Source organism: Rattus norvegicus, chromosome 1 (genome assembly GCF_036323735.1).
Source record: "Rattus norvegicus strain BN/NHsdMcwi chromosome 1, GRCr8, whole genome shotgun sequence".
NCBI classification, from domain to species: domain Eukaryota; kingdom Metazoa; phylum Chordata; class Mammalia; order Rodentia; family Muridae; genus Rattus; species Rattus norvegicus.
The window spans coordinates 165,231,415-165,257,594 of record NC_086019.1 but is presented as its reverse complement, the minus strand read 5'-3'; the positions used below and the strand labels follow the sequence as shown (position 1 = coordinate 165,257,594).

Below are 26,180 nucleotides of genomic sequence, written 5' to 3'. Positions count from 1 at the left end.
TTTGGTCCTTTCTGATCCCTCTGCATGTGAGGCCCTCCAGCCTTCCCTCTTTGTACCATGCCTGGGGACCTTTATTCTTCTCTGTCAGTTAAACAGGGAGGAAAGGGAACAGCAGGGTCCATCCCCACCCTCCGTTCATCTTCTGATATCCGTGCCATTTCACAACTGCTGAGATTGAGATCGCCGTCTAATGGTGGAACGAGCTGCCTCCAGTTCCCCAAGATCTTGTTCCTTACAGCAGTCTGGCTTCAGGGGCGGGGGGGGGGGAGATAGGGGTCTCCCTCCTGGTAACCTCCTCTTCCTACCCCAGTCGTCTCCAGGCTCTAGGAGGCAAAGACCATGATCCCTTCTTCTCTTGCTTTCTGCCCTGGAAGCAGCCACATTCCCTGATTGATCCAAAGTCACTCGATCAGCAGACTCCCGTACTGGGACCAGGAGATGTGGTGTTCCGTTTCTAAGCACCCGTCGCTATGGAAGCCAGGTGCTGCCAGCCCAAGGCCTAGCAACAAGGCATGATGTGGGGCGGAGGGCATTGTCGGGGGCTTTGGAGGCAGCCAGCAAGAGAGCAGACTGCATCCACTCTCGGGCTGGAGGCTTGGACCCGCTACTGTGCAGGGCTTGTACAGAGAGGGAGGAGGCAAAGAGGTCAAGTCCACACAGGACCCGAAGATTAGAACTGAGAAACACGTGGAGCTAGACAAAGGGAATCCAGAGACTAAAAGGCAAGAGGCACAGTCAAGAAGACAGTGTGAGGGGGTAGGAGCAGATGAGCCGGCCAGACACAGAGGCAGAGCCAGAGGCCAGTGCTGGAGAGGCACCAGCTCTCACAGAGACCCTACGCCTAGCTCTGGGCCCGGGTGCCAAAGAATGAGGGACAGTCTCTGAGGAGTGACAGAGATGGATGGATTTGTGACAGGAGATAAGCCAGAAGCAGGAGGCAATATAGTGACAGTAATAAAGGAAGAGAGAACAGGGGACAGAAGGGGTAAGCCCGCCAGAGAGGACCAGACTGGGAGGCGGAGCAGACGACAGTGGGAACAAGATGGCAGAAATATGAGGACAAGGGCACTGAGGCCACCAGCGTCCTGAGCTGGCCCCAGCCCTGGGTTTTTCCTCTTCCATCTGCCCATCGGTCACATAGCACATAGACATAGCCTCTCTCTGCCCCGTCACTATCATCTCCCCCTAGACACAGAGTCATCTAGACACAAACTCTCAGCAAAGTCACTGATCAGGGGCCTTTGTCTGTCCTATCCCAGCCGGAGCAGAGCAAAGCAAAGCAGATCAGTATAGGCCTTCGGGAAACAAAACTCCCCACCCAGCTCTGTCAGCCCACTCCATTGTCTCCCTACAGGCTGAACAAGATGACAGAGCGCAGACCTGCTGCCCTGGAGGTTCCCTGCCGCCTTCTCCACAACAGACTTCTTCAGGGCACTGGGAACGCACTGGGGACTGAGGACAAGGCAGGTGGCTAGTAGAGAAACACACCCAGCTGCCCACCTCAGGCGATGGTGGGGAAAGCAGAGCAGCTTGGCCTCCAGGGGTCGGGGAAGGGGCAGGTGCCTGGCACGCAGCATCTCATCTAACCCTCCTTGTGTCTGGGGTCTAGGTACAGGAGACTGATCCCCTAGAGGGAAGCCGTCAGCCTTAACCTTCTCAGTAGCCAGCAGGCACTGAGCCTGGTCTTAAACCCTAGTCTTCTAAAGCCAGTGTGAGTGGAAGGGCCTGGGCAAAGTCATGGGAGGGAGAAACAGCTCAGAAAGGGGGCAACCCTGGTCTGCTCACAGTGCCTCCCAGCAGGGGTGTAGAGTAGCCTCGGAAGATCAAGCCGTGCCTGAGGCCACTACTCCTCCATTGTGTGACAGTAATTAACTAGACCCTATAAGATGCTAGCCTTTCCCAGGATAATTGTTTCTCTAATTAGCACTGTGAGGCACTGATAGCCTGTCCTGGGAGCCTAGTGCACTCAGAGGCACCCATATACCTCATCTGCCTCTCTGTTTTCAGGCTCTTGGAGGAGGACCAAGAAAAAGACTAATTAAGTGCCTACTATGTGCCCTGTGGTGTGGAACACTTGACATTTATCATTTCATTAAGTTACCCACAGAGGTCCCTGGAGGTCACTGTCTGTGCTGGCCCATCTCCCCATGGCTCCCACTCCCATAGTTACCACATCCAGGCAGTCTCCATGGCATCCCACCTAACTACGTTCCCCCAAACTGCCCTTGAGGTAGAGTGATCTGTGGAGAAGCAAGTTCCAAGGGTCCCTGGGAACTGAGAAGTTGTTTCTCCCTTCTGTAGTGAGGGTGCCCGGGGGAGCAGCGGGCGGTGCAGGCTGGTAGTGGAAGGTGGGCCAGCTTTACCCGACACACTATACACTGGGTCTGGGCCACAATCCAGAAAATCGACCCGTGGCGCCATCCTCCCCTGGGCCCCAGTTCCTGGAAGGTGATGCCAAAGAGATGATTGATCTGTCTCCCAGCCTCCTCTTCTGCTGCCTTGGAGGTAGCCTCTTCCATGAAAGTCCCTCCCTCCTCTCCAGTCAGTGTCACAGCCAGAGTGGGAGCCTAGGGTCAGCCTTTGAATAATGAGCACTGAGCTTCATTCTCTACAGCCTAACACTGCCATTGCCCTGGCGTCTGGACTAGGTGGACGGATGCTGCGAGGGCCAATGGGGCAATCACGTTCACATAGGCACATGTACGTGTGTACACGTGCAAGTTGATAGAGCAGGAATTGTGAACACGAGACATGAGCAGTGCAGGTCTAGGTTCGAATCCTGCCCCCTCCATTTCCTACATTGTGTGTGCTATCTGTACCACCTTGCCCTGTCTGAGCCTGGGCTTCTTTATCTATACAGAAAGGTTAACAGTAACATCAAACAGTTGGAGATGAAGAAGACAGCACATGTGAAGTTCAGCCACAGTGTTTTCCATAGAATAGTTTTGATACACAGAAGCTTTTATTGGTGCAACTGTATCTGTGGGCTGGCATGCCTGTGTAGGCGGCCTTAAGAGGCCACAGTAGCAAAGGTGTAGGAAATGTTCCTTAACTACCGGGCCCCCTAAACTGGGGCTCAGCTACAAAGGAGAACTTGCTGTGCATCCCCTGAAAAAGAAAATACCTGCGCTAAACAAGGCTCTCGGAGATGAATGGCTCGGCAGCCACCAGGCAGGACCGGTGATTAGGAGGCTCACAGCCCAGCATCCGGAGAGGCATGGGAGGGAGGCTGAGTTGTGGGGCCATCCATCAAGGCTGGCAGGCCCAGTAATGCTGCACAGCAGGATGGGGAAGAGGAAAGAGAGCTTTTAAGATGGGGGGGGGAGTGTAGACGAGCTAGGGCAAGGCAACCAAGCCCAGCCCTGTCCCTACCATGCTGCAACCTTGAAAGAGTCACTGTTGCCTTGAGACCTCAGTTTCTTCATCAGGAAAATGGGGCCAAAGGACTCTTTCTTTACTTTCTTAAACTCAATACCAGGCTAGGGTCAGAAAAAGTCCTAAGGATATGGTAAGGGGTACAGGGACACTTATCTCCTACAAGTGACCAGTTTAGTCAAAGGTCCCTGGGGTAGGGAAGGAAGAAGAGAGAGAATAGGCTCCGAGCAGGGAGCCAAAAGACCCAAAGCGCAGTTTTGGGTGTTTTTGTTGTTTGTTTTGAGACAGGGTTTCTCTGTGTAGCCCTGCCTATTTTGGAACTCCCTACATAGACCAGGCCAGCCTCAAATTCACAAAGATCCTCCTGCTTCTGCTTCCCAAGTGTTGGGACAAAAACATGCACCACCACACCAGGCTTCAAATACCCAATTTGAATCCATTTCTGGCCCTCATCCTTTCCTGACCATTGTCAGATGCTCTGATTTCCAGACGTTGCCTCTGATGCCTTGCAGCTGCCAGTGGGCTCACATAGGCAAGAATAGTCCTCAGCACAGACCTAACCCATGCAAATTTCATTCAAACCAAGAGCAAAGTGACCTATGGCCCTTGTCATGCCTGAGGAGGTAACAGTTACCTGGGAAGATACTGGCTGGCAAGATCAGGACAAAAGCTCCTCGCTGGAACCTAGCGAAGCTCAAAGTTTTGTCTATTGCTAGTAACCTAAGCAAGCTTGGACAAGTCACATTCTGCCTCTGGGAATTATTTTCCATCTCTCCCATTTAAATAAGCCCTCCCATTTAAAAGTCAAACAAACAACAACAAAATCCTCTACAATCCCTTTCCGAGCTATAAACTGGATACCCCTCACCACCTCCCTCCTGCACAGGTAGACTCCCTCTTGCTCTCTACTCTACACCCTGCCTTCAGCTGCTCCCTATCCCTCCATGTTTGTCCTCTGGATCTTGGCTTTCCCCTCAGAAGCCATCCTCACTTAAGAGGGGCCAGAAGTACCCCTTTCCCAGCAAGGTTGCTGGCACAGTTAAAACTAGACCCTCCTCTGGCCTACCGCACACCAGGGCTCTCAGACAGAATGTGCCTGTCCCTCCATCTCACTCAGTTCCCCAGGATGCAGAAAAGGTCAAGGCATGGGGGCTCAAAGAAAGTAGAAGGAAGAGAATAAGGTAGGTGAGGAAGAAATGAAAAAAGCTGAGATGTAACTGTGCCAACGATGCCTCTGGCTCTCATGACCTTCCTGTACTCTCACAAATCTCCAGGCTCTGGCCTAGACCCTAACCCCCTCCTCTGCTCTTCCTCGGGCTCTAACCCCTGTCAAGTACAAAATGCAAAGGCCTAGGGGTCCAACGGGGTCTTTGGCATCTGCCCCTGCACCAATGGAGGCTAAGACCAGTATACAGTCGTCATAGTGATGCTGCTTGCTGTCATCACAAATTCATCACCTGGGCCCTGCAAGGCCAGCAAGGTGAGAGGAGTGCTGGTCAGAGCCCATCAGAACTACTGGGCTTTGAAGAGGGTTATGAACTAAACTCCACCCAGTCCAGCTGTGCCCTCCTCTCACCCTCTGCGATCCAAGTGAGATGCTCAGGTCTACTGTAGCATCCACTGTGTTTCCAGCCCAGTCTAACTTAATTCAGTAGAGCTGGTGGTGGAAAATACTGCTGCCCTGGCCTCTGTGGGTGGGTACCTAGACAATCATAAGGCAGAGGAGATGTACTCAGTATGCCACTGGGGCTGAAGAACGGAAGACAGGAGAAGGCCATATGTCTGGTATCCCAGATACCAGTGGATGATCTCTAAGGGTTACTCATTTAGTTCATAGGACATGCAGGGTCAGAATTATTACCCATTACAGAAGCCTGAATCCTCCTGGTCAATCTTTATCCACACCCCACCCCAACCCACAGGCCCTCCATATGACCTACCTACTTCACTCTCACATCTCTTAAGTTTGAGAACGTCTAATACCCTATTGCGGGGTACTGGACTGGGGTTCTTCTTTCTATCCTGAATGGTGACAATTGCAATAGGAAGACCATCCCTTCACAAATACTGTGGGGGCCACCAGAAGATCAGTGGCAGCCCCGAGATGGGAGCTGTCCGTGGTGCTTAACCCTCCTAGCCTGTACTCACTGGAGCCCCACTTTTCCTTATGGGAACCCATCAGTTCTCAGCCCCGAGAGGCAAAGCCAGACTCCCACACATCAGGTACCTCAAATGCCTTCTATTTTTACATCCATAAAACTTCAGGAAGGGGCCAGGAGATGGCTTGGCAGGTAAAGGTACTTGCTGCTCAAGCACTATGACCTGAGTTTGATCCTTGGAACCTCCCTAAAAGATAGAAGACAGAAGCAATGCTACAAAGTTACCATCTAACCTATACATGCCCACTATGGTGCACCTGCCCTCCCCTCCCTCCACATGCATGCAATAATAATGTAAGTCAATAAAATAAGCCTTGGGAGAAAGAATCTATTTGGAACAGAAGAATGGGTACAACACTAGAATGCAGTCACACAGAGCTTTTATTGGGCACCTAGGATGTACAGTCCTATAATGAAGTTCAGAATACAGTAGTAACAAAACATCTGATTCTACCCTTTGGGAGCTTAGATCTGATGGAGTCAACACTGGTGTCTGCCTATCTCTCTCTCTCTCTCTCTCTCTTTCTCTCTCTCTCTCTGTCTCTGTCTCTGTCTTTCTCTCTCTCTCACTCTCTCCTCTCACGCACACATGTTTACACACACACACACACACACACACACACACACACACACACCCTCACTGACACGTACTGGCCTTATGACTTGCACACAAGCCAAGTAGAAAATGTATGTCCATTTCACAGTGGGACAGGAAAACACTGGGGTGACAAGGGAGCTAACCCAAGGTCACAGAGCTACTGACCATCAAAGGTAGGTCTTAAACTCAAAATATGTCTGCCTCCTAAGTGGAGAGGGCATCACAGACATAGTCCCTGACCATCTACATTCTACTCTCCCTGCCCTGTAGTCAACAGCCCACAGCGAAGGATGCTCCAATTTGATCAGAATGCCTCCTGCTGCCGCTCTGACTTTGTTAGGGACTCAGCAGGATGGGAGATCGGCTTTCATCAGCTGGGGGTGCTTCCGTGCCTCCTAGTCCTTAATCTACCTTGCACAGAGGCCTCACCCTACCCAGCATGAGGGAGTGAGGTGTGTGCTCTAAAAATACCTTAATCCCTCCTTGCTCTCGCTCTAATTAAGCTGAGTGAGTCACTACTTTAAGTAATTTATTGCTAGTTACATAATTGCTTTAATATTTGGTTCTAGAACTGGGGAACAAGAGTGGCCCCCTTCTTTTCAGGGAATTTGTAATCCAAAAATGGGGTTGGTGGCCCCTGGTGGGGGGAGTGAAGTTATCTCGGTCAGGTCTCTGTTCTAATCTGGGCCCATATATGGCCATTAGGGCCCCCAAATAACACCTGGAGAAGCAGATTTGTGGAAGTGCAGACCCTATACTCCCTATTCCCCAATCTATGCCTTTCTGAGGACACAACTTCAGTTTCATATCCAAGGTTTGTCATCATGAGCCACATCTTAAGTATCCTTTATAGTGGCTGCCCTGTCACCTTGGCAATGGCAGACATTAAGGCCCAGAGAGGGTAACCAGTTCCGTAGCACCACCCAGCACATACAGGACAGTCTTACTATATGTGACCAAGATGTCAGTGCAAGAAAAACCCAGCACTTCTCACAGTCCTACCCCAGTCTACACACACACACACACACACACACACACACACACACACACACACAGAGAGAGAGAGAGAGAGAGAGAGAGAGAACATATACAGGCACACAGACATGCACACACAGACACACCACATATGCAGATGCATCTAGACACACAGACAGAGAGAGATACACACAGAGAGATATGCATACACATATACACAAACACACACTTCTGTGCATACACAGAGAGATAAAGGAACACATAGACACACAGACACACAGACAGACAGACAGACAGACAGACACACACACACACACACACACACACACACACGATTCACTACAAAGGGTCCAAGAGATCATTCTGAGGAGGATGCTAAGATGACAAGATGGCCCTGTAAGTAAAAGTGCTTACTGATCTTGCAAAGGACCTGTGTTTGGTTCCCATTTCCTACACAGTGGCTCACAACCACCTATAATTCCAGTTCCATGGGACTCACAACTGCCATTTGACCTCTGCAGGCGCCAGGCACATATGTGGTGCACTTACAATGTGCAGGCAAACACTCATACACATTAAATAAAAATAAATCATTTTTAAAATGCCTTTCTTAATTTCAAGGTGATTATACGACTACAGATTTATTAAAACTAATTATACTCTTTGATTAGTGGTTTTACTATATGTAAGTTATACCTCAACAAAACACATACTTTTAAACATTTAAAAAGAGAAGTCCATCCCCACCCTCCAGGCCCTCACGGCAGGAACAGCTGTGCTGAGACTCAGGAGGATCTGAGTAGCAATTGTGTGTGCTTAGTAGGTGCTCATGGTACAGATGTTTGGTTTGTTCAGTGCCAATTAGCAAGGTGTCAATAGGCACCTCTGGTGTGCACCTGCGCATCCTTAGTCTCATTAGCTCGTTTCCCACTCCCCACAGCCCCTGAGAGAGCCCAGTGCGTGCCAGGGGCATTGTACACTCGGTCTCACTTCATCCCCACAGCAGCCCTAATGAGGTTGGCGCCAAGATCATGCCCACCCACAGATTCAGGAACAAAGGTGGCAGGGCTCGCAGGTCCTGCCACTGGGATGTGACAGGCTTTCATTCATAAGCACCCCCCACTGCTTCCCCTGATAGCTATAAATTGCATGGCTTAGGAAGCTGTATGTGGAAGCCATGCCGTCTGAGCCCATGGCTTGACTAAAGAGCGCTTAGAAGTAGAAGCAGCAGCTGAATGTGGTGGCTCCTACCTGTAATCCCAGAGCCAGAGGAGGCGGAGAAAGAACTGAGAGTTCAAGGCTAGCCTGGGCTATATTGAAAGACTCTGACCCAAACCACAAATAAAACAAAAAACAAAAAACAAAAGGAAAAACATGAGTAAATAGTGAGGGGAAGGGAAAAGAGAAGGAGATAGGAGGAGGAGACAGAAGAGGAGATGGAGGAGAGGAGATGACAGCAGGGGAGGAGAGCAGGGGGAGGAGAGCAGGGGAGAGGAGAGAAGAGCAGAGGAGAGGAGAGCAGGGGGAGGAGAGCAGGGGGAGGAGAGCAGGGGAGAGGAGAGAAGAGCAGAGGAGAGGAGAGCAGTGGGAGGAGAGCAGGGGAGAGGAGAGAAGAGCAGAGGAGAGGAGAGCAGGGGGAGGAGAGCAGGGGGAGGAGAGCAGGGGAGAGGAGAGAAGAGCAGAGGAGAGGAGAGCAGGGGAGGAGAGCAGGGGAGAGGAGAGAAGAGCAGAGGAGAGGAGAGCAGGGGGAGGAGAGCAGGGGGAGGAGAGCAGGGGAGAGGAGAGCAGGGGGAGGAGAGCAGGGAGAGGAGAGAAGAGCAGAGGAGAGGAGAGCAGGGGGAGGAGAGCAGGGGGAGGAGAGCAGGGGGGAGGAGAGCAGGGGGAGGAGAGCAGGGGAGAGGAGAGAAGAGCAGAGGAGAGGAGAGCAGGGGGAGGAGAGCAGGGGAGAGGAGAGAAGAGCAGAGGAGAGGAGAGCAGGGGGAGGAGAGCAGGGAGAGGAGAGAAGAGCAGAGGAGAGGAGAGCAGGGGGAGGAGAGCAGGGGGAGGAGAGCAGGGGGGAGGAGAGCAGGGGGAGGAGAGCAGGGGAAGGAGAGCAGGGGAAGGAGAGCAGGGGGGAGGAGAGCAGGGGGAGGAGAGCAGGGGGAGGAGAGCAGGGGAGAGGAGAGAAGAGCAGAGGAGAGGAGAGCAGGGGAGAGGAGAGAAGAGCAGAGGAGAGGAGAGCAGGGGGAGGAGAGCAGGGGGAGGAGAGGACAGCCCAGGTACACTCCACATAAACGAGCATGTATAGGAGTTGATGAGAGGTAAAGTCAGCTTGGAGAAGGAGGGAACTGGGTTAGCCAGCGAGCCTGGGAAAAACAAACCACAGTGTCTGAAGGAGGAGGCAGCAGTAGGTCCCCCGACCCATGCTGCTGGTGACTCATCCCCCTTCACATCCCCCTCTGTCCAGTTTCTTGGTTTAATGGCCCATTCACACCCACCGTCACAATCTCACTGGATATAGGAGAACAAAAAAACCAAAATCCCTCATCCCAGATTTGACAAAAGCTGTGTGAGAAATAGTTAATAATGCCTCCAAGGTTGATGGGGGACACAAAAAGGGTCCTATCAAGCTAGGGACCATAAGTGGGGAATAGGCCTTCATGGAGGGAGGGGTTCAAAGAACACACTTCATACTGAAGAGGGGCATACTGAGGACTAAAGGTTTAAATGACTATGTCATGGGGTAATGGGGGGGAGGAGGAGGTGGGGTTAGGCTAAGTAAACCTAAAGACATATGAAAAAGCACGACAGAAACCAGTACTGTCCGAATTAATTAAAATATATAATTTTGGAACTTTTTTTATTTTATGTACAGGTGCCTGTTTTGCTTGCATGTATGAATGTGCACTGTGTGCCTGCCTGATGCCCACAGAGGCCTAAAGAGATAAGGGCTCCCCTGGAACTGGAATTACAGATGGCTGTAGGTCAGCATGACCCGGGGAACAACCCAGGTCCGCTTCAAGAGCAGTGAGTGTTCTTGACTGCGGAACCATCTCTCCTCCCTCCATGCTTTTTAAAGAGAGTTGGAAATCAGTCATGATGTCTGTCGCATGCCTTCAACACCAGCACTCAGGAGGCAGAGGCAGGCAGACCCCTGTGCGTACAAAGCCACCCTTGTCTACATAGCTACTTCCAGACTGGTCAGGGCTACATAGTAGGAGTCTGTCTCAAAAGGAGGGAGCCTTTGAGAGGAGGTACCCGACTGAACAATGCTGTCCCCTGGAGACTGTAATAATTAAGATAGAATCTCAGCGCCAGGCATGGGGTACCCAGCTTTGATTTATCGGTCGGGGAGTCCCCAGAAGCCCCCAGAACATCACAGGCTATTGCCATTGCTCTTGGTTGCCTATCTTAACTGGGTGTTAAGATCTTATTGCCAAGGACTCCACACATTTTGGTTGCAGGACATAAAGAAATTAACCTAAAATTGACTGGGAGACTTTCTCCCTGCTGGCTAGCTCTTATAGCACCAGAATGTGTCCATTAGACAGGCTACTGTATCAGGACGGTGAAGGAGAGAAGATGTCCATAGTCAACTCCACCCTGGACCCTGCGTGATACAACACTAACCTACCAGGCCAGATGTGGCCACTGGTGCATTACTGCGTGAGTGTTACGAGGCAAACAGCTGCTTTCTGATTGGATTTGAGGCCTGCTCGACAGTAAAGCGTTCGTGCCTGGCACTGTCTAAACTTATCCAGCACCCCATGGCTGTGGAGGTTATAAGCCATGGGGAATAACTCACTACGGTTGCTTTGTTAAATGGGGATATTGTCGAGGTGCCTTCTAAATATTTATTTTTATATCTATAGATTTATGCTGCTCTCGACTTTGGTCAGAAGCTTCTTTTTACAGTGAGAAGCTGTCAATGCAGACACATAACTGGTCAGAGTGCTATGACTGATCAACCCTAAATCTGTATCAATGCATTTATACTGATATCAATATATATATATGTATATATCATCTATATCGATACCTGGATGGTGTGTTGGGGTCTGGGAAGTCCCCTGAAAGAGGAGACACTGAGATCAGAGTAAAAGGCAGGGATCATCAAAGGAGGATTTTTCCCCTAAAATGGAAACAGACCCAAACAGAGCTTGGGTCTGACTTTGGTAACGCTGTGTCCACACCAAACCCCAGTGATTTCCCCGGGGTGCAGCATGCATGAATTGAATCCCACCCATGCTCTCTGCTTGGTTCAGTGAGCCTGCTCTGTGTGCTTGGATGTTCCTAGTTGTTCCTTCTCCTGTTTCCAAGTCGGTCTTAGGTGAGCCTGTTCAATACACACGCCTGATTGCCATGCGCATGGTGCCTCTTCGTGGGCTGTGAGCTTCTTTGTGTAGGGAGATACAAATCTTTTGAGTCTGTTTCTCTTTCAGAACCTGTGTTGGTGTTTGTGTCCCTAAGCCTAGACTCTCGGTGACTTGTGTGTTTGTGGCCATGACACCTAATTCATCAGGTCAGGCAGCTGGAATCAGGGGAGTAGCTGAGCGGGAGGTATTGCAGCTAAAGGACCCAGCTGCCCACGGTAGCACCTAATGATGATCACACACTGAGCGGGGCTGAAGGTAGCTAATTATCCCTGATAATGAGTCAAGGCTCAAGGTCCACTGGAAGCTGGAAACGTTCCCGCTGGCGTGTGGCAGTGATGAGGTGGCTGGGCCAGAGTCCCTAACCCTTCGGCATCACGAGAGAGCCACCCTCACTGACTCATCTCCCAAGAAGGCCCAGAGCCAGGGCTCAGGACAGCAGTAAGGATAGAAGCCTCAGGCAGGAGGAAGCTCTTCAAGAGAGAACTTGGTGTGGACTTGGTGTTGCTGAGGTCACAAATATAACCAGGACATGAGGAGCAGTGGCCCAACTTTGCTCTCTGGGGGAAAGAGATGGCGAGTGACCTCTGGGTAAAATTGATGGGTGTCCCGAGAGTGTCCCGAAGCACAGGCAGCATGAAGCAGGAAGGGCTGGCTGTCCCTGCAGACAGCCTGGAGAAGAGAGGGCTGTCCCTGAAGGAGGATCCAGAGCATCAAAGAGAAATGACCACACTCAGGTCAGTGAGCCAGGGTAGAGCTGACATGACCCCTCTGACCTATCAGGGCAACTTAGTCTTCAGCCACCCCTCTGGGGGACCTCTCATCTGCGTCAACCCAGCATCCCCTCTCTGACTACTTAATCTGCCTAAGCCCAGAGTAACTGTAACCTGACTGACCCCACTGAAGCCTTATCTCCATGGCTGGGTGATGAACATGGGTAGAGCGCACTGAGCATCATCAAAGATGGCTGAAAGGCCTGAGTAGGCAGCACAGTAGAGTACAGAGCCTGTGGTGACCCTAAGGACACTCCTTAGCAGCACCCCCTACACGATGATACACAGATAGGAGGAGCCACAGGCAGGGCAGGAAGACATTCCCAGGCTGACAGCAACACACATGTGCATGTGGGTGCCCTCAGGAAGTACCCACCAGACCAAAGTCAGATGCTTGAAGGCTAGACCTGGCTTTAGTATTAACTCTGAGGATCAACCAGCTGTGTGACTGTGGGCCAGCCCTACCCTCTCTGGACTTTGTCTTCCCATCATCCATTTGTCCTTTCAGATTCAAGTAATCCTTTCCTGCTGGGAGGCTGGCCTCTAGTGGTTGCTTCATATAGGCTTATCACACACAGGCACCACATCCCATGCCACACACACCACATGCACACCACACACACACACACACACTTACACATACCACACACACACACACTTACCACATACACACACACCACACACACACGCACACCACACACACACACACTTACCACATACACACACACCACACACACATGCACACCACACACACACATGCACACCACACACACACACACTTACCACATACACACACACACCACACACACATGCACACCACACACACATGCACACCACACACACACATGCACACATACACACACACCCACCACACACACATGCACACCACACACACACATGCACACATACACACACACATGCACACATACACACACACATGCACACATACACACACACACACCACACACACACATGCACACATACACACACCTCCACACACACACACCCCACTTCCAGATGAGTTCTGGAATATAGGCAGGGTGCTGCAGGAGAGCAGAGAATGGAAAGGGAGAGGGCTCAGCTGTTGGCCCCTCGGCACCCCACTCCTATTGTCAGGTGGTGGTGGCCACACTGGCACTGACAGCCCCTTCTCCTGGCCTGGACTCTGGCTTTTGGGTCCAGTGTTTCTCTAGCCCTCGGCCTTCCCACTGCCAGTCTGAGCGTTCCAACAGGAAGCCCTGCCTCCGCATGCACAGCCTATGGGAAGCTGCTGGAGACACATTTGGGTAGCTCTCTACACGGTGGTACTGGCTCCTTGAAGACTTGTTGAGGTGATTAAACAATAAGATTTTATAAAGGACACTCTGGAGACACCCCTTCCTTCTTCAGGCTGTGGAGTTGCATGCTGGAAATCCCAGCACTCCAGGGGGAGAGGCAAAGAGACCAAGAGCTCAAGGCTATCCTGGCTACATAGTAAGTTCCAGGCTCCCCTGAGCTACAATGAGACCCTGTCTCAAAAGGCAAAGATAAAATAAAATGCACATAAACTAAATGTTTAAAATAAATAAAGAAAAACTGCAAAAACATTTCTTCTCTCCACTTGGGCTGCCACTCAGAGCTTTAAAGCAACTCTGAGTTCTCAGACACGGTAAGGGCATTGTTACTTCTGCCTGCTCCTCACCGCTCCTACCCCAGTTCTTTCTAGCCAGAACCTGTCATCCCCATACTGCCCTCCTTCTCTCTGTTCCAAGACTCCCCCATGGAAGATGGGAGTCAGATGAGCTCAGATAGAGGACACTGAGGCTTCTAGTTCCAAAGCTCAGGAAAACAGAATTCTCTCTAGTGCCAGGGACGGTTTTCTCCACGTCAGCCTGTAGTCAGGCCAAGTGACCTCCCATCCTTGCACTAACTAGCACAGCTGCCAAGGAGCGCAGGAGAGCCACTTCTCCGCATAGCTTCCTGTGGCCCCTCCACACAGCTACCGCTGGAAGTTCGCTTTAGTTTGAAACAAAATGCATGGCAGGTGAAACGCACATGCAGCCCCACTCTGTCCTGCATCCTGCCCTGGTGTGGAGCTGACTTTCTGGATCTCATACATAGCCCAGCATTATCTTAGCACCTAGAGCTCATGGAGAGATTGTAGGGAACCCTTCAATGTCAGAACGGGAGAAGCTTAAAGGCTCTGCTCAAAATGACACAACTGAGGCTTTAAAAGGAGCCCTCCCCCAAACACACACACCTATCACTGAAATCTCATGGAGTTCCAGTGTTCTGTGGGATGACAAATTTCACAAGCCCCCGGAAGGCATCTCACTGCATGCAGAAGCTCTGGTAGAAACTTCAAAGCCAGAGTCCAAGAGGAGTGGAGACACCCAGGTGGAGGGGGGGCACAAGCTCAGCCTTGGATCTCCTCAGGGTGCCCCAACTGCCTAAGGGGCTGAGGGAGACGCCTTCCGGGCCAGACACACCTTTCTCTCCACTCTAAGCCCTGTCTCTCTCCCTGATCTCATTGCATGATATCGCTGCTGTTCGCTGGGCTTTGAAAGTTGCTTCTCTATAAAAGGACTAGGCTGGGAGCCCTGTAAACATCAAGAAGGTGTGGTCATCCTGGGGGGATGCAACCTCCCCTCCCCAGCCACATCTAGCTTCTTGACCAATGGCCAAAGATTGCAGCCACCCAACCTGAACATGAAGACAATGAGACCATTCCTTAAGGACTTCGTGGACTGAAAATGGCAGAGTCCCCTGAGGGCACTCAGACCCCGTGTGTTTCTCACAGCCCTCTCTACCCTCAGGCAGGCAGGACCCAAGAGGGAGGGTGATAGGGCCAGACCTCAGTGAGGCCTTACTGAGTCAATAGTACAGGCCTGAGGCCCTTCACATGCATGCACTGGCAAACACAGTTACCCACAGTGCCACTAGAACACATAAACACTCTACACATGCACACACATGCACACAAGCCACCCTTGCATACACAACTATCCACCAAGACTCAGATATAAGAATGAACACACAAGCACACACATACAAACATATACACACTTTTTTCACAAACATGAGTGCACACATTCTCCCCCTCTCTGACTAGTATACACATGCCTAAGACTGGAAGATCACACTCAGGTGCAAACACACACACACACCACACATCAACTAGTATTATTCTGCGTTTCAGCATCAGGCAAATTTCAAACAATATAAAATAAAAAAAGTAAAATAAAACTAAAGCTAAGTGCAAGGTGATCCTGAGTCTATTTCCCAGTTAGTCCCTGAACTGTGAGGTGGAAACCTCTTATCTCTTAGCTCCTCCAGTATGTCTGTCCCTGCTATCTGAGGTCTCAACTGTTCTCCATCCTCACTCCCCACTATGTATGCCTTTGCAAGGGGGCTCAAAAGAGGTGTGGAGCACTGTGTTACCCTCTCTTCACCAGCTAAGCTCCTTACTCACTCTTCCCTCCTGGTTCTTCCAACATCCAAGATTGGGGGCTGGAATGGACTATGTAGCGACCCCTGCTGGGCTTGTGTGACTTTACATCACAGCTCCGTTTTACAGTACCAACCTCCAGCCTGGACAGCAAAAAGAGGCAGAGAACCCAAGTGGCGGGTGCTTCAGGGATGGATTCGAGTTTTAGACAACTGTTGGTCTGTCCACGTCAATCAGTGCTCCCCAAGCTTCAAGGTCAACCTTTCCAAAGTCCCATGGTGACCATGTCTGACCCTCACTCCAAGCCCTTGGGATGAGAGTTCTCTCAGCTTGAGATCAGGTCTTTAGGCCTGGGCTAGCTCTCCCCTTCCCCTTGGCCTTATATCCCGCAGAATGTAGCTCTTGCTTTCATTGCCCCGGCAGCTCTTGTTCCTCTATTGAGATGCCTCGTGCCCAACTTGAATCCCCCATATCTTTCCTGTTCCTCAAGGTTGGGGTTTGTCATCTGGACCAATACATCATGGAAAGAGCAGGCTGGAAAGAGCAGGCGCTTTGGGGCCTAAGATCCCTGTGCTCTGAGCCTGGCCCCACTCATCCCAGTGGGCAAGTCAGTCCCTTCTTGAATCCTCTGCTCCCTCATGCAGAAAACAGCAGCCTCTTGGGTTTGTGGAGGGGATTAAAGAAGATCATAGCTGTGGAGATCGGGCTCAGGCAGCTGCAAACTTCCCTGTGCATGTGGAAGAGTTCTCATTATGACTTAATCTTTTGATCCTGCTCCAAACTCAAGCACACAGCAGGCAGGGAGCAGAGAAAGGGTCAGGGCTGCTTCATCTATGAGCCCTCCCAGCCCCCAGCCCCCAGCCCCTACCCTTCTAAGGCTTGCCTACTACCAGCCTCAGTGGCAGAGTGTAGATTTGGCTGGAAAGAGGCTAGACCGAGTATACTTACTGCAAACTCACAGCAAACTACAATTCCCAGAATGACTCAAGCTGCTGTGGGTGTGGCCACGAGTTTAACCCCTTCCTTGGTGAGTTCTTTCTTCCACTGTACTCTCTGGGGGTTGATCTCAGGCCAGGCAGGTGCAGCCTAGAAAAATGGTCATATGTCCACCAGACACCTCCTTCTGCCCACAGAGCATCTGCACTTCTCACTCACCACACCCACCTCCTCCTGTCCTTCCCACACACTGACACTCTCTGGGCTCCTAGCTGTGGTCTAAAAGTGTAGGTGACTGTGGGTGTTCTACAGTGACAGCAGTTAGCCTCTACATGAGCGCTCACTGGATCCCTAGCACTATGCTCTGTGCTTCCAGATTCCTCACAACTATTCTGCGAGGACAGAAGGCTTGCTTATTGCCACTGCACACTTCTTGTACAAGGTTCAGAGTGAAGTGGAACAACTTTCCCAGGGCCACGTGGCTCTGGGAAGAACCTATATCTGTTTGCCACCTCTCTCCCTCCCCCCATCTTCAAACCTTCTTCTGAACCAGGAGGAACATCCCAGAAGTCCCAAGGTTCATTCATCTCAGCAACACCAGTGGGAAGTCCTCCCAGATGTCGGACACCGACTCCTTCTGTAGCACCAAGCTCTAACTGCCTCAGAAAGGGCAGGGAGACTATCACTTCAGGGACCTCAAGAAGTGGGTCACATCACTACCGAACTGGCCTTTCCCAGGGAGCGGGCAGCTGAACAATGAGAGATAAATGTGTGAAAAGATCCCCGTTACTAAATATATCGACATCCCAAGAGGACTGAGGTACTGACAGGGAGCTCGTAGTCCCCACCCTGGAGGCCATAGTCTGTGGGTCAGACAAGCCAGGACACTTGGAGCAGCAGAGGCTGCCATCCTGGCTGCCTGGGCCTGGGACAGAGGGAACAGGAGGCTAGCAAGGAAGCAGGGGCTGTCTTGTCCTCCGTGCCTAAGCTGCCAAGCTCAACGAGCTGATTTGAATATTGTTTTGCATTCATTTGCATGCTACTTTCTGGAAGGGCTCCCATTCTTCAAATACTGCCTTGCCCTCATTTGCAAGGTCTCTGCTTATTTCACTGAAACATTCTCAGCCAGTATGGCGTACTTTAGCAGGCCCTGAGCAGGGGCACTAGAAGCAACCAAAAATGTTGCACGTTTACAAGACTGTTGACATGTCCGAGCTGTCAGAGACACCTTCTTGTCTGGAAGTGCTACCCATAGTCTAGCCTTGAATCCTTGCTCCTTTTTCAGTGCTTCCCTCCCAGCACACACTTCAAACTTAAGCCACTCTGAACTCTGCTAGTCCTGGCATAAGCAAAGCCATGACAGCCCTGCCTGGCCTTTGCACATTGTGTGCTCTCAACTTGGCCAGAAGTGACTCTTCCTTCGAAGGCTGCACCAGTGGCCCAGGCACAGGAAGGAAGGCGGCTCCTTCCTCCATTGCCTCACTGGCCCCATCCATGTTCTTTAGGAATTCGATACTCAGCAGGGCAGCAGCACCGGGAAGGGCTGCTGAACGAATGGATGAGCCTCCATCACTGAATCCCATCTCCCCATCCCTGGCTGATGTTGGTCACCTGTGGGCGGATGAAGGATGAATAAAGAGCCTCCAGCTCTTTCCCATCCTGGGACACTTTCTCCTCCAGCCGCCCAGCCAGCAGATTCCACAGCCTTCCGTGGTGGTGGAAAGTTCTTATAATCTACCTTCATTTCCCTTCAGGACAGGTTTGCTTCTGTATCATGGTTTCTAAAGAAGTCAGCCCTCCCGCCCCTGCCCCAACTCAGCTCACTACGTATTTTCACTAGATGCTGTTCGTTTCCCTCATTCTGCCTGGAAAGCTGCCCCTCCTAGACCATGTATACCCCTGCATGCAACAGCTTAAGATAAGGACAATGACCTAGCATGGAGAAAGGACAGAAAGCCAAGCCACGTACTTGGAGCAAACAGCCTTGGGTTGCTTTCAAGGAATGGGCTACCCAAGCAGAAAAGAGTGAGTGTCTTTGGAGTGTGCAAGTCAGGAGCTGGACAGAGCAAAGCCACAGGATGGCTCTGACATCCAAGATTTGGAGAGGAAACCTTGTAGAGTAGGGTGGGAAGACGGGGCAGCCATTGAGGAACTCCTTGGTTGTGTGGGTAAAGACTCAAGTACAGGAGACATCATCACAGGGCTGTGTTTGAGCCACATTATCAACCCTGTCCCGTGAGGGAATCAAAACTGCAGGGTGAACCCAGGGGTTAGAGAGAGGAGGCTATCTATGAGGGCTTCCTAGCAGAGGCAAGCTACCCAGAAACCTTTCCCCATCTCTGCTTCCTGACACAAGGACCACACTCCTGGGGTGACATTAGAGACCCTACAAACACTGGCCCCTTTGGCCCTGCCTGCCCCTTTCCTTTCTGGCTCCTAGCATGGTTCTTTCTATACCTTGACTACACTGAGATGTCCATACCCTCCTGTCTTTTCATGTTGTGTCTTCCACTCCTTGCCTGGGAGCATCCTTCAGGGCCCAGCGAAACTTCTCTTCTTCAGAATCTTTTCCACGTGGCCCTGTGACACTGTGTGGTCTCAGTTTCCGTCCCTGTCTCTTTCATATCGAGCATACTTTGAGTGTGAAGACTGTGACAGTGTGTCTAATGACCAGGTCATGGGTACTAAGCAGGCTCCAGGGAGGCTCTGTTGATGAACAAATGAATGAAGTAATGAATGAGTAAGTGAGCGAAGGAGCCAAGGGGTTATATTTTAAAGGCCCAGGCAGCAGAAGGCAGGGAAATGCAGGGCTGGCAGCAGTATAGCTGAGAATGAGACTCCAGTCCATTAAGACGGAGAGGAGCACTGATGGGAGTACATCCCCCCCATCACCATTTGGCTTGATCCCAGACAAGCCATCAGCAGTCTCTGGGGACAAGAGCCGGAGTGGGAAGCAGGAAAAGTAGCAGGAGCTGCTTGGTGGGTAGGGGGAGCATTGCAAAGAACATGGGCAGCTAACGCCCAGTGAGCTGACCCACAGCAGCCCAGGAGCCCAAAGGAGAGGACGGGTCTGCTGCTGAGGACTAGGCTAAGGATAAGCCTGCCCTAGTCTGGCAGTCAGGGGAGGCTAGCAAAAGGTAACTCTGCCACTATGCACCTCAGCTAGGATCTCTCTCCTCTCTCCTCTCTTCTCTCTCTCTCTCTCTCTCTCTCTCTCTCTCTCTCTCTCTCTCTCTGCCTGAAGATACACTGCAGAAAGTTCTACTCTATCTGCCCCTTGCCGACACGTCCGACTTGGTCCCATACCTCATTGCCCCTTGACCTGGTCTGTCCCCTACTCTCCTTTTCTGGGCCCAGCTCTCTGAGCAACCTTGACAGTGTCACTGAAGCAGGTTTCTAACGCAAACATAATCCCATCCTTCCTCTGCCCAAATATTCATATCCCTCTCCTGCAGAAAACTCTCCAAGATTCCCCTGGGACCTCCATACAAAGCCCAAGGGATCTGGAGTTCAAAGTTCTGCAAGGTGTGGCTCCTGCCCAGCCAGCAGCTGTTTCCTACCACACATCTCTACAGCCCCCTGCCCCCCTGCTCTTCCGCCCATTCCCACCTCACAGCTTCTGTGTAAGCCATTCCCAGGATGCACCACCTGTTAGCTTGTGCTGCTCTTTATTGCTTCGTTATTCTTGAGCTATTTTGTGTCTGTGCAGCTTAGGGGCCCCAGAGGACAGGGGTATTATTGCCTATTTCTTTCTGCATCTCTCCACAGGGTATAGAATGAATTGTCCTGGGCTCACAGAGGTGGTCACACATTCAGCCACCTCTTCCCTCCCTGGGCAGGCCAAAGTGTCCCAACTGTGTATTCAACCACAAAAGAAAAGAAACCCACACACATAAATGGGCACCAATAGGCACACGCATGTACATTGGTTACACAAAGACCAAGACGTACACACATTCTCACACCAGCCCCATGATCATACTCCCACACCAGAACACTTAGGAGAACACACAGATCCACCTACACATACATAAAAGGGAGTTATTCGAGCACTGATAACACACAACTGTGAATGCACACCCAAGCAAGCACAAACCATGCATACTGCGTCGCTGTGACAGGGCACACACATTAGCATGCAGGGCAGTATGCAAGTGACCTGGCATGCATGCCTCCTCCTACGCACGGCAGCCTGCACTCACTCAGACACGGGCAGTAGCCTCCCACAACCACACACTGATCCTCACAAACCCATGCAGTCTGCTTCACATCCAACCCCAGGGACCGCAGAACTCTCAAGAGCTCTACACCCATGATGTCCCTTATATTCCACAGGTGCATGTATGCACGCACTCGTGCATGCACGTGCACGTGCGCGCGCACACACACACACACCACCACCACCACCACCACCACCACCACCACCACCATCATCACCTGCTTGCCACCTTGGAACTTCTTACAGTGGCTCCTTCATCCACACATGCAGCTCCTGAACAAAGCTGGCACCCCGTGGCTCTCACTACACTATCCTGGGATGGATGCTTTGAGATGAAAGTTGCACAAAGTAATATCCCAATCCCTTAATACCTGATTCCATGGAATGTTTGCCCCTGACACTCTCTTGTTCCGGCATCACTCTCACTTACATGTGTATCCTTATTCTCTTATACACACACCCTATACCCCTCCACACACACTCCTGGCAAAGATTGTCCTTCTCCAGGGTGCTGAACCACCCCTCTCAGCCACCAGAGCTCCTAGAAACTCCTTGGCCAAACTCCTCACCCCACCCTAAGGATAGTTCAGGCTTCTCACCACCCATCCCCCAGCCATGAGCCCTTCTTTAGGACCCCAGCTTCATCACCTCCTGGATGGATGCCAGGCACCCCTCCCCTACACAGAGACCCCGTAACTAGGTTGCTGTCCTGCAGCTGTCCCCAGCAGGATCAAACCTCCCATGTGACTGAGCTTCATGTCAACCCCAATTCCTCGAGGGACTCACTCCCCGGACCTTGTCTGTGGTATCTCTAGCTGCTGCTTATCCAGCCCCCAGACCCCCTTGCTAGTACTCACGGCTCAGCCGGTCGCGCTGCCGGGTACTGCTGGCTCCTGCAGAGGATGGAGTGGCCGCATGCCTGCCCCATCACTCCTCATCATCTGCCTCCCCGGCCAGACTAAGGTGGCACCTCGCCCTGTCCCCCCTTGCTCCCACTGCTCGGAGTTCTGGCTGGGGCACTCCCAGCAGGCATAGGAACCAAGAGCTATGGCTGTTCTTGACTCTGGCTGTACTCAACACCCGATCCAGCTCTGCTGCCTCCTGGGCTGCTCCGCCTGCCTCTCCGGCTGCTACTGCCTCTGCTGCTAGGCTGGCTCTGGGAGGAGGCTCGAGCAAGTCTGATAATGCAGAAGGGGGAGGGAGCGTGGAGGAGGAGGAACAGAGAGAGGCCCAGACAGAGAGGGAGAGGAGGGAGGAGGGAAAAGACACACAGAGGTAGAGACTGAGAGATACACAGGCACGGAGAGAAGCACAGGAAGAGAGATAGCTGCACCTCAGAGAGAAATACAGAGACCAGAAAGGGGTGCAGAAACACAGCTGTGAGAGCAGGGATGGAGCTGGGGGCCCCACCACAAAGTAGTCCCTCAGGGTGGGGACACACCATTGTCTGCTGAATCTGGGACGGCAAAGCCTCGTGCAGAACTAGCTGTCATCCCTTCTAGGCACTCTGGCTGTCTTTGTGTCATGTCCTAGGGTGCATACCAGTGTGAGCTGTCTGTCACATAGCAGACCAGCCTTGTCACAGAGCCTACCTTCGGTGACTGTTTCCCAGGGCCACTGTGGGAGCTGATGCCTGAACTACTAGGAGTTGTGGGTACCCGGGCTACAGCCCGCCCCTCCCCCACCTCCAGTGGCCACAGGTTCTAGGCATGGGGAAGGTCTACCGCCTTGATATCCTGTCCCCATGGAGGGCTCTTCAGGACAAGGCTTGAACCTAACAGAACTGGAGCATTTAGCAAAGGAACAGGTAGGCAGTTGTCTCAGTAGACAATTATTGTGTGTGGGAGAGAAAGTGCCACACCATGAAACAGGCGTGGTAGTGGGTGGGAGACAGTTAGGGTAAGGAAATAGAGTTCTGATTCCACCATTGATTTATTCATACTTTTGCCAACACCTACCATTGGGCAGCCCCATCAGCTATGACTCAAACTGTTTCTAGCCCCTGTGCCCACCCTGACCCAAGCAGGAAGTTGGCAATATTTCTAGAGGAGGTTCTAAGTTGTGTCTTTAAAGGCAGAAGGGAGAGCTAATGCAAGGAGATGCTATGGTGAGTCTCACAGGTGACCTCATCTCTCCAAGTCATGGAGAGAGTGCCACCACCACCACCACCACCACCACCCACACAGATACACACACTGGGCTCCAGGCAGAGAAGCCCCTGAGACTTAATGGAAACCTGACACAAGCTGAAGGGCATGATGAACAGGAATGAGCCAGTTTGTGCAGGCAGCCTATCCAAGCAGAGTATTATAGACACAGTAGGCCTCTAGCCTCAGATAAGACAGGCTTTGTGGGAGCCTTTGCTTCCCGTTTGGAACCCCAAAGACAGACCTGCAAATCACAGAAAGCTCTGAGGGAAATGCTTCTCACTCAGAGGAAACATAGGCCAGGCTGGTTCAAAGCCAATGGAGTCATTTCAGGAACTGGTGTCTTTTTACTTAGTAGTCTCACACCTCTGTCTGGGACCTCCCTGCTCCAGGCCTGTGAGCCGAGAAGATGTTCCCCAAGGTCCTAGACCATGGCTGTTTCTCACGGCTACTCCTTGGACCCAGAATCTGCTCATGGACCTGAGAGCTGGTCAGTGGACCTGGGCCAGAAGAGTTCAAATGAGTGTGCCTCCTGGCTGTGGGTGTTTGAGGCCTTGACTGGTCCCCTTTCTGCTCTCCCATTCAGAAATGGTAGTGGTGGCTTCCTGCTCAGAAATCTCCTGGGAACAAAGTAGTATGCTCTCCTCCTTATCCAAATGCTAGCCCACACCGTACAATTTCCCCGAAGCAGGACCTGCAGGAACAAGGTCAAGGTCCAGAACAATGAAGACGAAGTGGGCTCCAGGGCTCAGATGGGATTTAAATTCTAGCTCTGCCACATGCCTAAGGAATTCATTTCACCTCTTTGAACTACAATTTCACTCTCTCTCCTGAAAGACAAGGTTACAGATTCAAAACATAAAGAGTTGTAAAATTTGGGAGAACAACTCTAAATTTCCCAGTAAACAGTTCCCTATCTCACGGAGGAAGCAGTTGAATGGATAGAACCCAAGATGTAATAGTCCCACGTGCTGAGACAGGGGCTCCCCCAGGACAGTGTCTGGATGGGGGAGATGCGGAAAGGGGTGAGGTGTTGCAATAGTCCAAGACTCTCCTCGTCACCAATCTTCCCTCAATCGCTGAGATCTTCCGCTTGGCTGCAGACTCCGCCCAACCAAGACCCCGCCCAAGGATGCTCTCCAGGGTACTGAGCCAAGCCTGCCGCGTTCTAAGGCCCCTGCCCTCCGCATGAGGGTCAGCAGTCATCTATTGTTTTTGTTTTTTTCTAACTGGGTCGCGGTAGAAGCCAGTGGGAGGAGGAAGGGTGCTCATGGAAATGAGGGTGGCTTCCGAAAGCGATGAGAGAGTATCATCTTTCTGGGGCCTCCACGGTGCCACTCCTTGCCTCTGGAGGAATGCAAGATGCTGGGTTCCAGCTATCTCCTCTTCAGCGCCAGCCTGCGCCTCCTCTGCGCTGCTGCTTCCCTCCTACCTTCCAGACGGCCCCTCCTCCGTCTCCCTCCTGGGCGCATCCCATCTTTGCCTCCACAGTGTGGATGCTTCTAACAAAATTCCCCATTCTCTTTGCCCCACTGGGCAGAGATCCTTCTCTCAACACACAACTCATCCGGTCCTCTCCTGGGGTGCCAAAGGCCAGTATAGTATGTCTCTGAGCATCTCCTCCGGGAACCATTGGCCAGAAACCCGAATAGTGAAGATCCAGCGTGACTGTTGCTTGTGTGTGAAGTACCAGCAAAATTTCCAATCCCTAGACTGAACTTCACAGTTTGGTCTCTCTCCTCCCCTCTGCTCCCCGAGTCCCGCATCCCCAGAAGTCAGTGGATTCTCACATCCATCCATACTTATTCACATGCCCCTGATTCCCCCTTTTATTCTGGCCCCTCCCCAGCCCCCAATTCCATTTCAACCCCTGTAGCCCACATCCATGCTGCACCTGGTGGCAGCTTCCTGACATATGTGGTCACATTGTGCTCCCCTCTAAACCATCCTCCAACCCAAATCTTCCACCCCTGACTCAGGGTCAAAGGCATGGTCCTCAGTCTGGTCCTGGTTGATCTCTCCTTATCCTCTTCTGTTACAGGTGTGTGTTGGGCGGGGGGTGGGGGAGGTCCCTATTACTTTCCAGTCCCCTTTTGTTCCTTTCTTTGTACAACATTTGTCCTCCAGGATACGGACTTCCCTTGTTTTTTATTTTTTTAATGCCCATCCCAAATCCTGGCCCACCCTTCCTGCACCATCTCACCACACAACCAACCCAGCACTCTTGGGATTCTGAACCTGGAGCTAATCTGCGTTTGGCTTTTCCTCCATACCTTGCATTTGCCCCACCTCCTTTTTCTGCCTATCTGAGTTTTTCTCATTTCATCTGCTGAACCCTGCTTTCCTGGAGGTTAGGCCTCGACTCCCAGCCCAGCCCAAGGGTGCAAGGGAAGAACGCTGATGGAGAAGTCCAGAGGAAGAAAGAAGGTGGGAAGGATGGTGCTAATCAGAGCCAAGTTCAGTCCAGGATCATGTTGCAGTGAGTCTAGTAAGGGGCTGGGGAGGGTGCTGTCCCCTACTTCCTGGGGCAAGCTGATGCTGTAATGTACAATGTCTTCTACTGGGGATGGGGAGTAATTGTCAGGCCATGGACTTCATGGGGGACTGGGACACCCTGGATGATTCTGTCTGGGGCCAGGGATGTAGAGTGAGGACCCACCCAGGGTCTTGGTAACAAGCACTCATGAGGGCAGTGGAGACACGAATTGGTAGCTCAGAGTCAACTCATACTGCCTTTCCCCCTGTGGCCAGGAAGCTGCCTCTTGTAGGTCTGATGCCCAGAGCAATGCCATTGTGGAAGCCCTGGCATGTACTCTTGGTGCCAGGCACAGGTCATATTGGGAGGGACCTCATCACACCACTAGAAACAAAGCCTTTGCTTTGACAAGGGCATGGAAAGTCACTGCGGTTTCTAGAACAGCTTTAGGGTGGAACATCTCAGGAAGGTGCCTTTGTCAGTCCAGAATCCACAGATGACGAGACACAGGTCGGTTTCAAGTTTGAAGAGCAGTCAGCTTCCTATGAGGGGCGAGGCTGGTGACCTTAGGTGGGGGTAGTAATCTCCAATTGCCATTGGGGAAGAAGCTTTGAGACAGATATCCAGTCAGAGGGGAGCCAAAAGCTACTGTGTTCTCCAACCTAGAATCCAGTGGCCCTGCTTCCTCCCCAGTGCCATGGGTAGAGCTAAGTAGATGTGGCTCAGAGGAAGACTGAGGCTGA

At 51.7% G+C, this 26,180-nt stretch overlaps 1 protein-coding gene across 1 annotated transcript in view; it reads right to left on the bottom strand.

The window, feature by feature from the left end:
* Pde2a (phosphodiesterase 2A) overlaps positions 1 to 21,972 on the bottom strand; it is a 91,844-nt gene extending 69,872 nt beyond the window's left edge. The window contains exon 1 of the mRNA NM_001143847.2: positions 21,672 to 21,972. Coding sequence (NP_001137319.1) covers positions 21,672 to 21,742 — 71 coding nt within the window. The 5' untranslated portion in view covers positions 21,743 to 21,972. The remainder of the gene's footprint in view (positions 1 to 21,671) is intronic.
* Between the last annotated feature and the right edge of the window lie 4,208 nt (positions 21,973 to 26,180).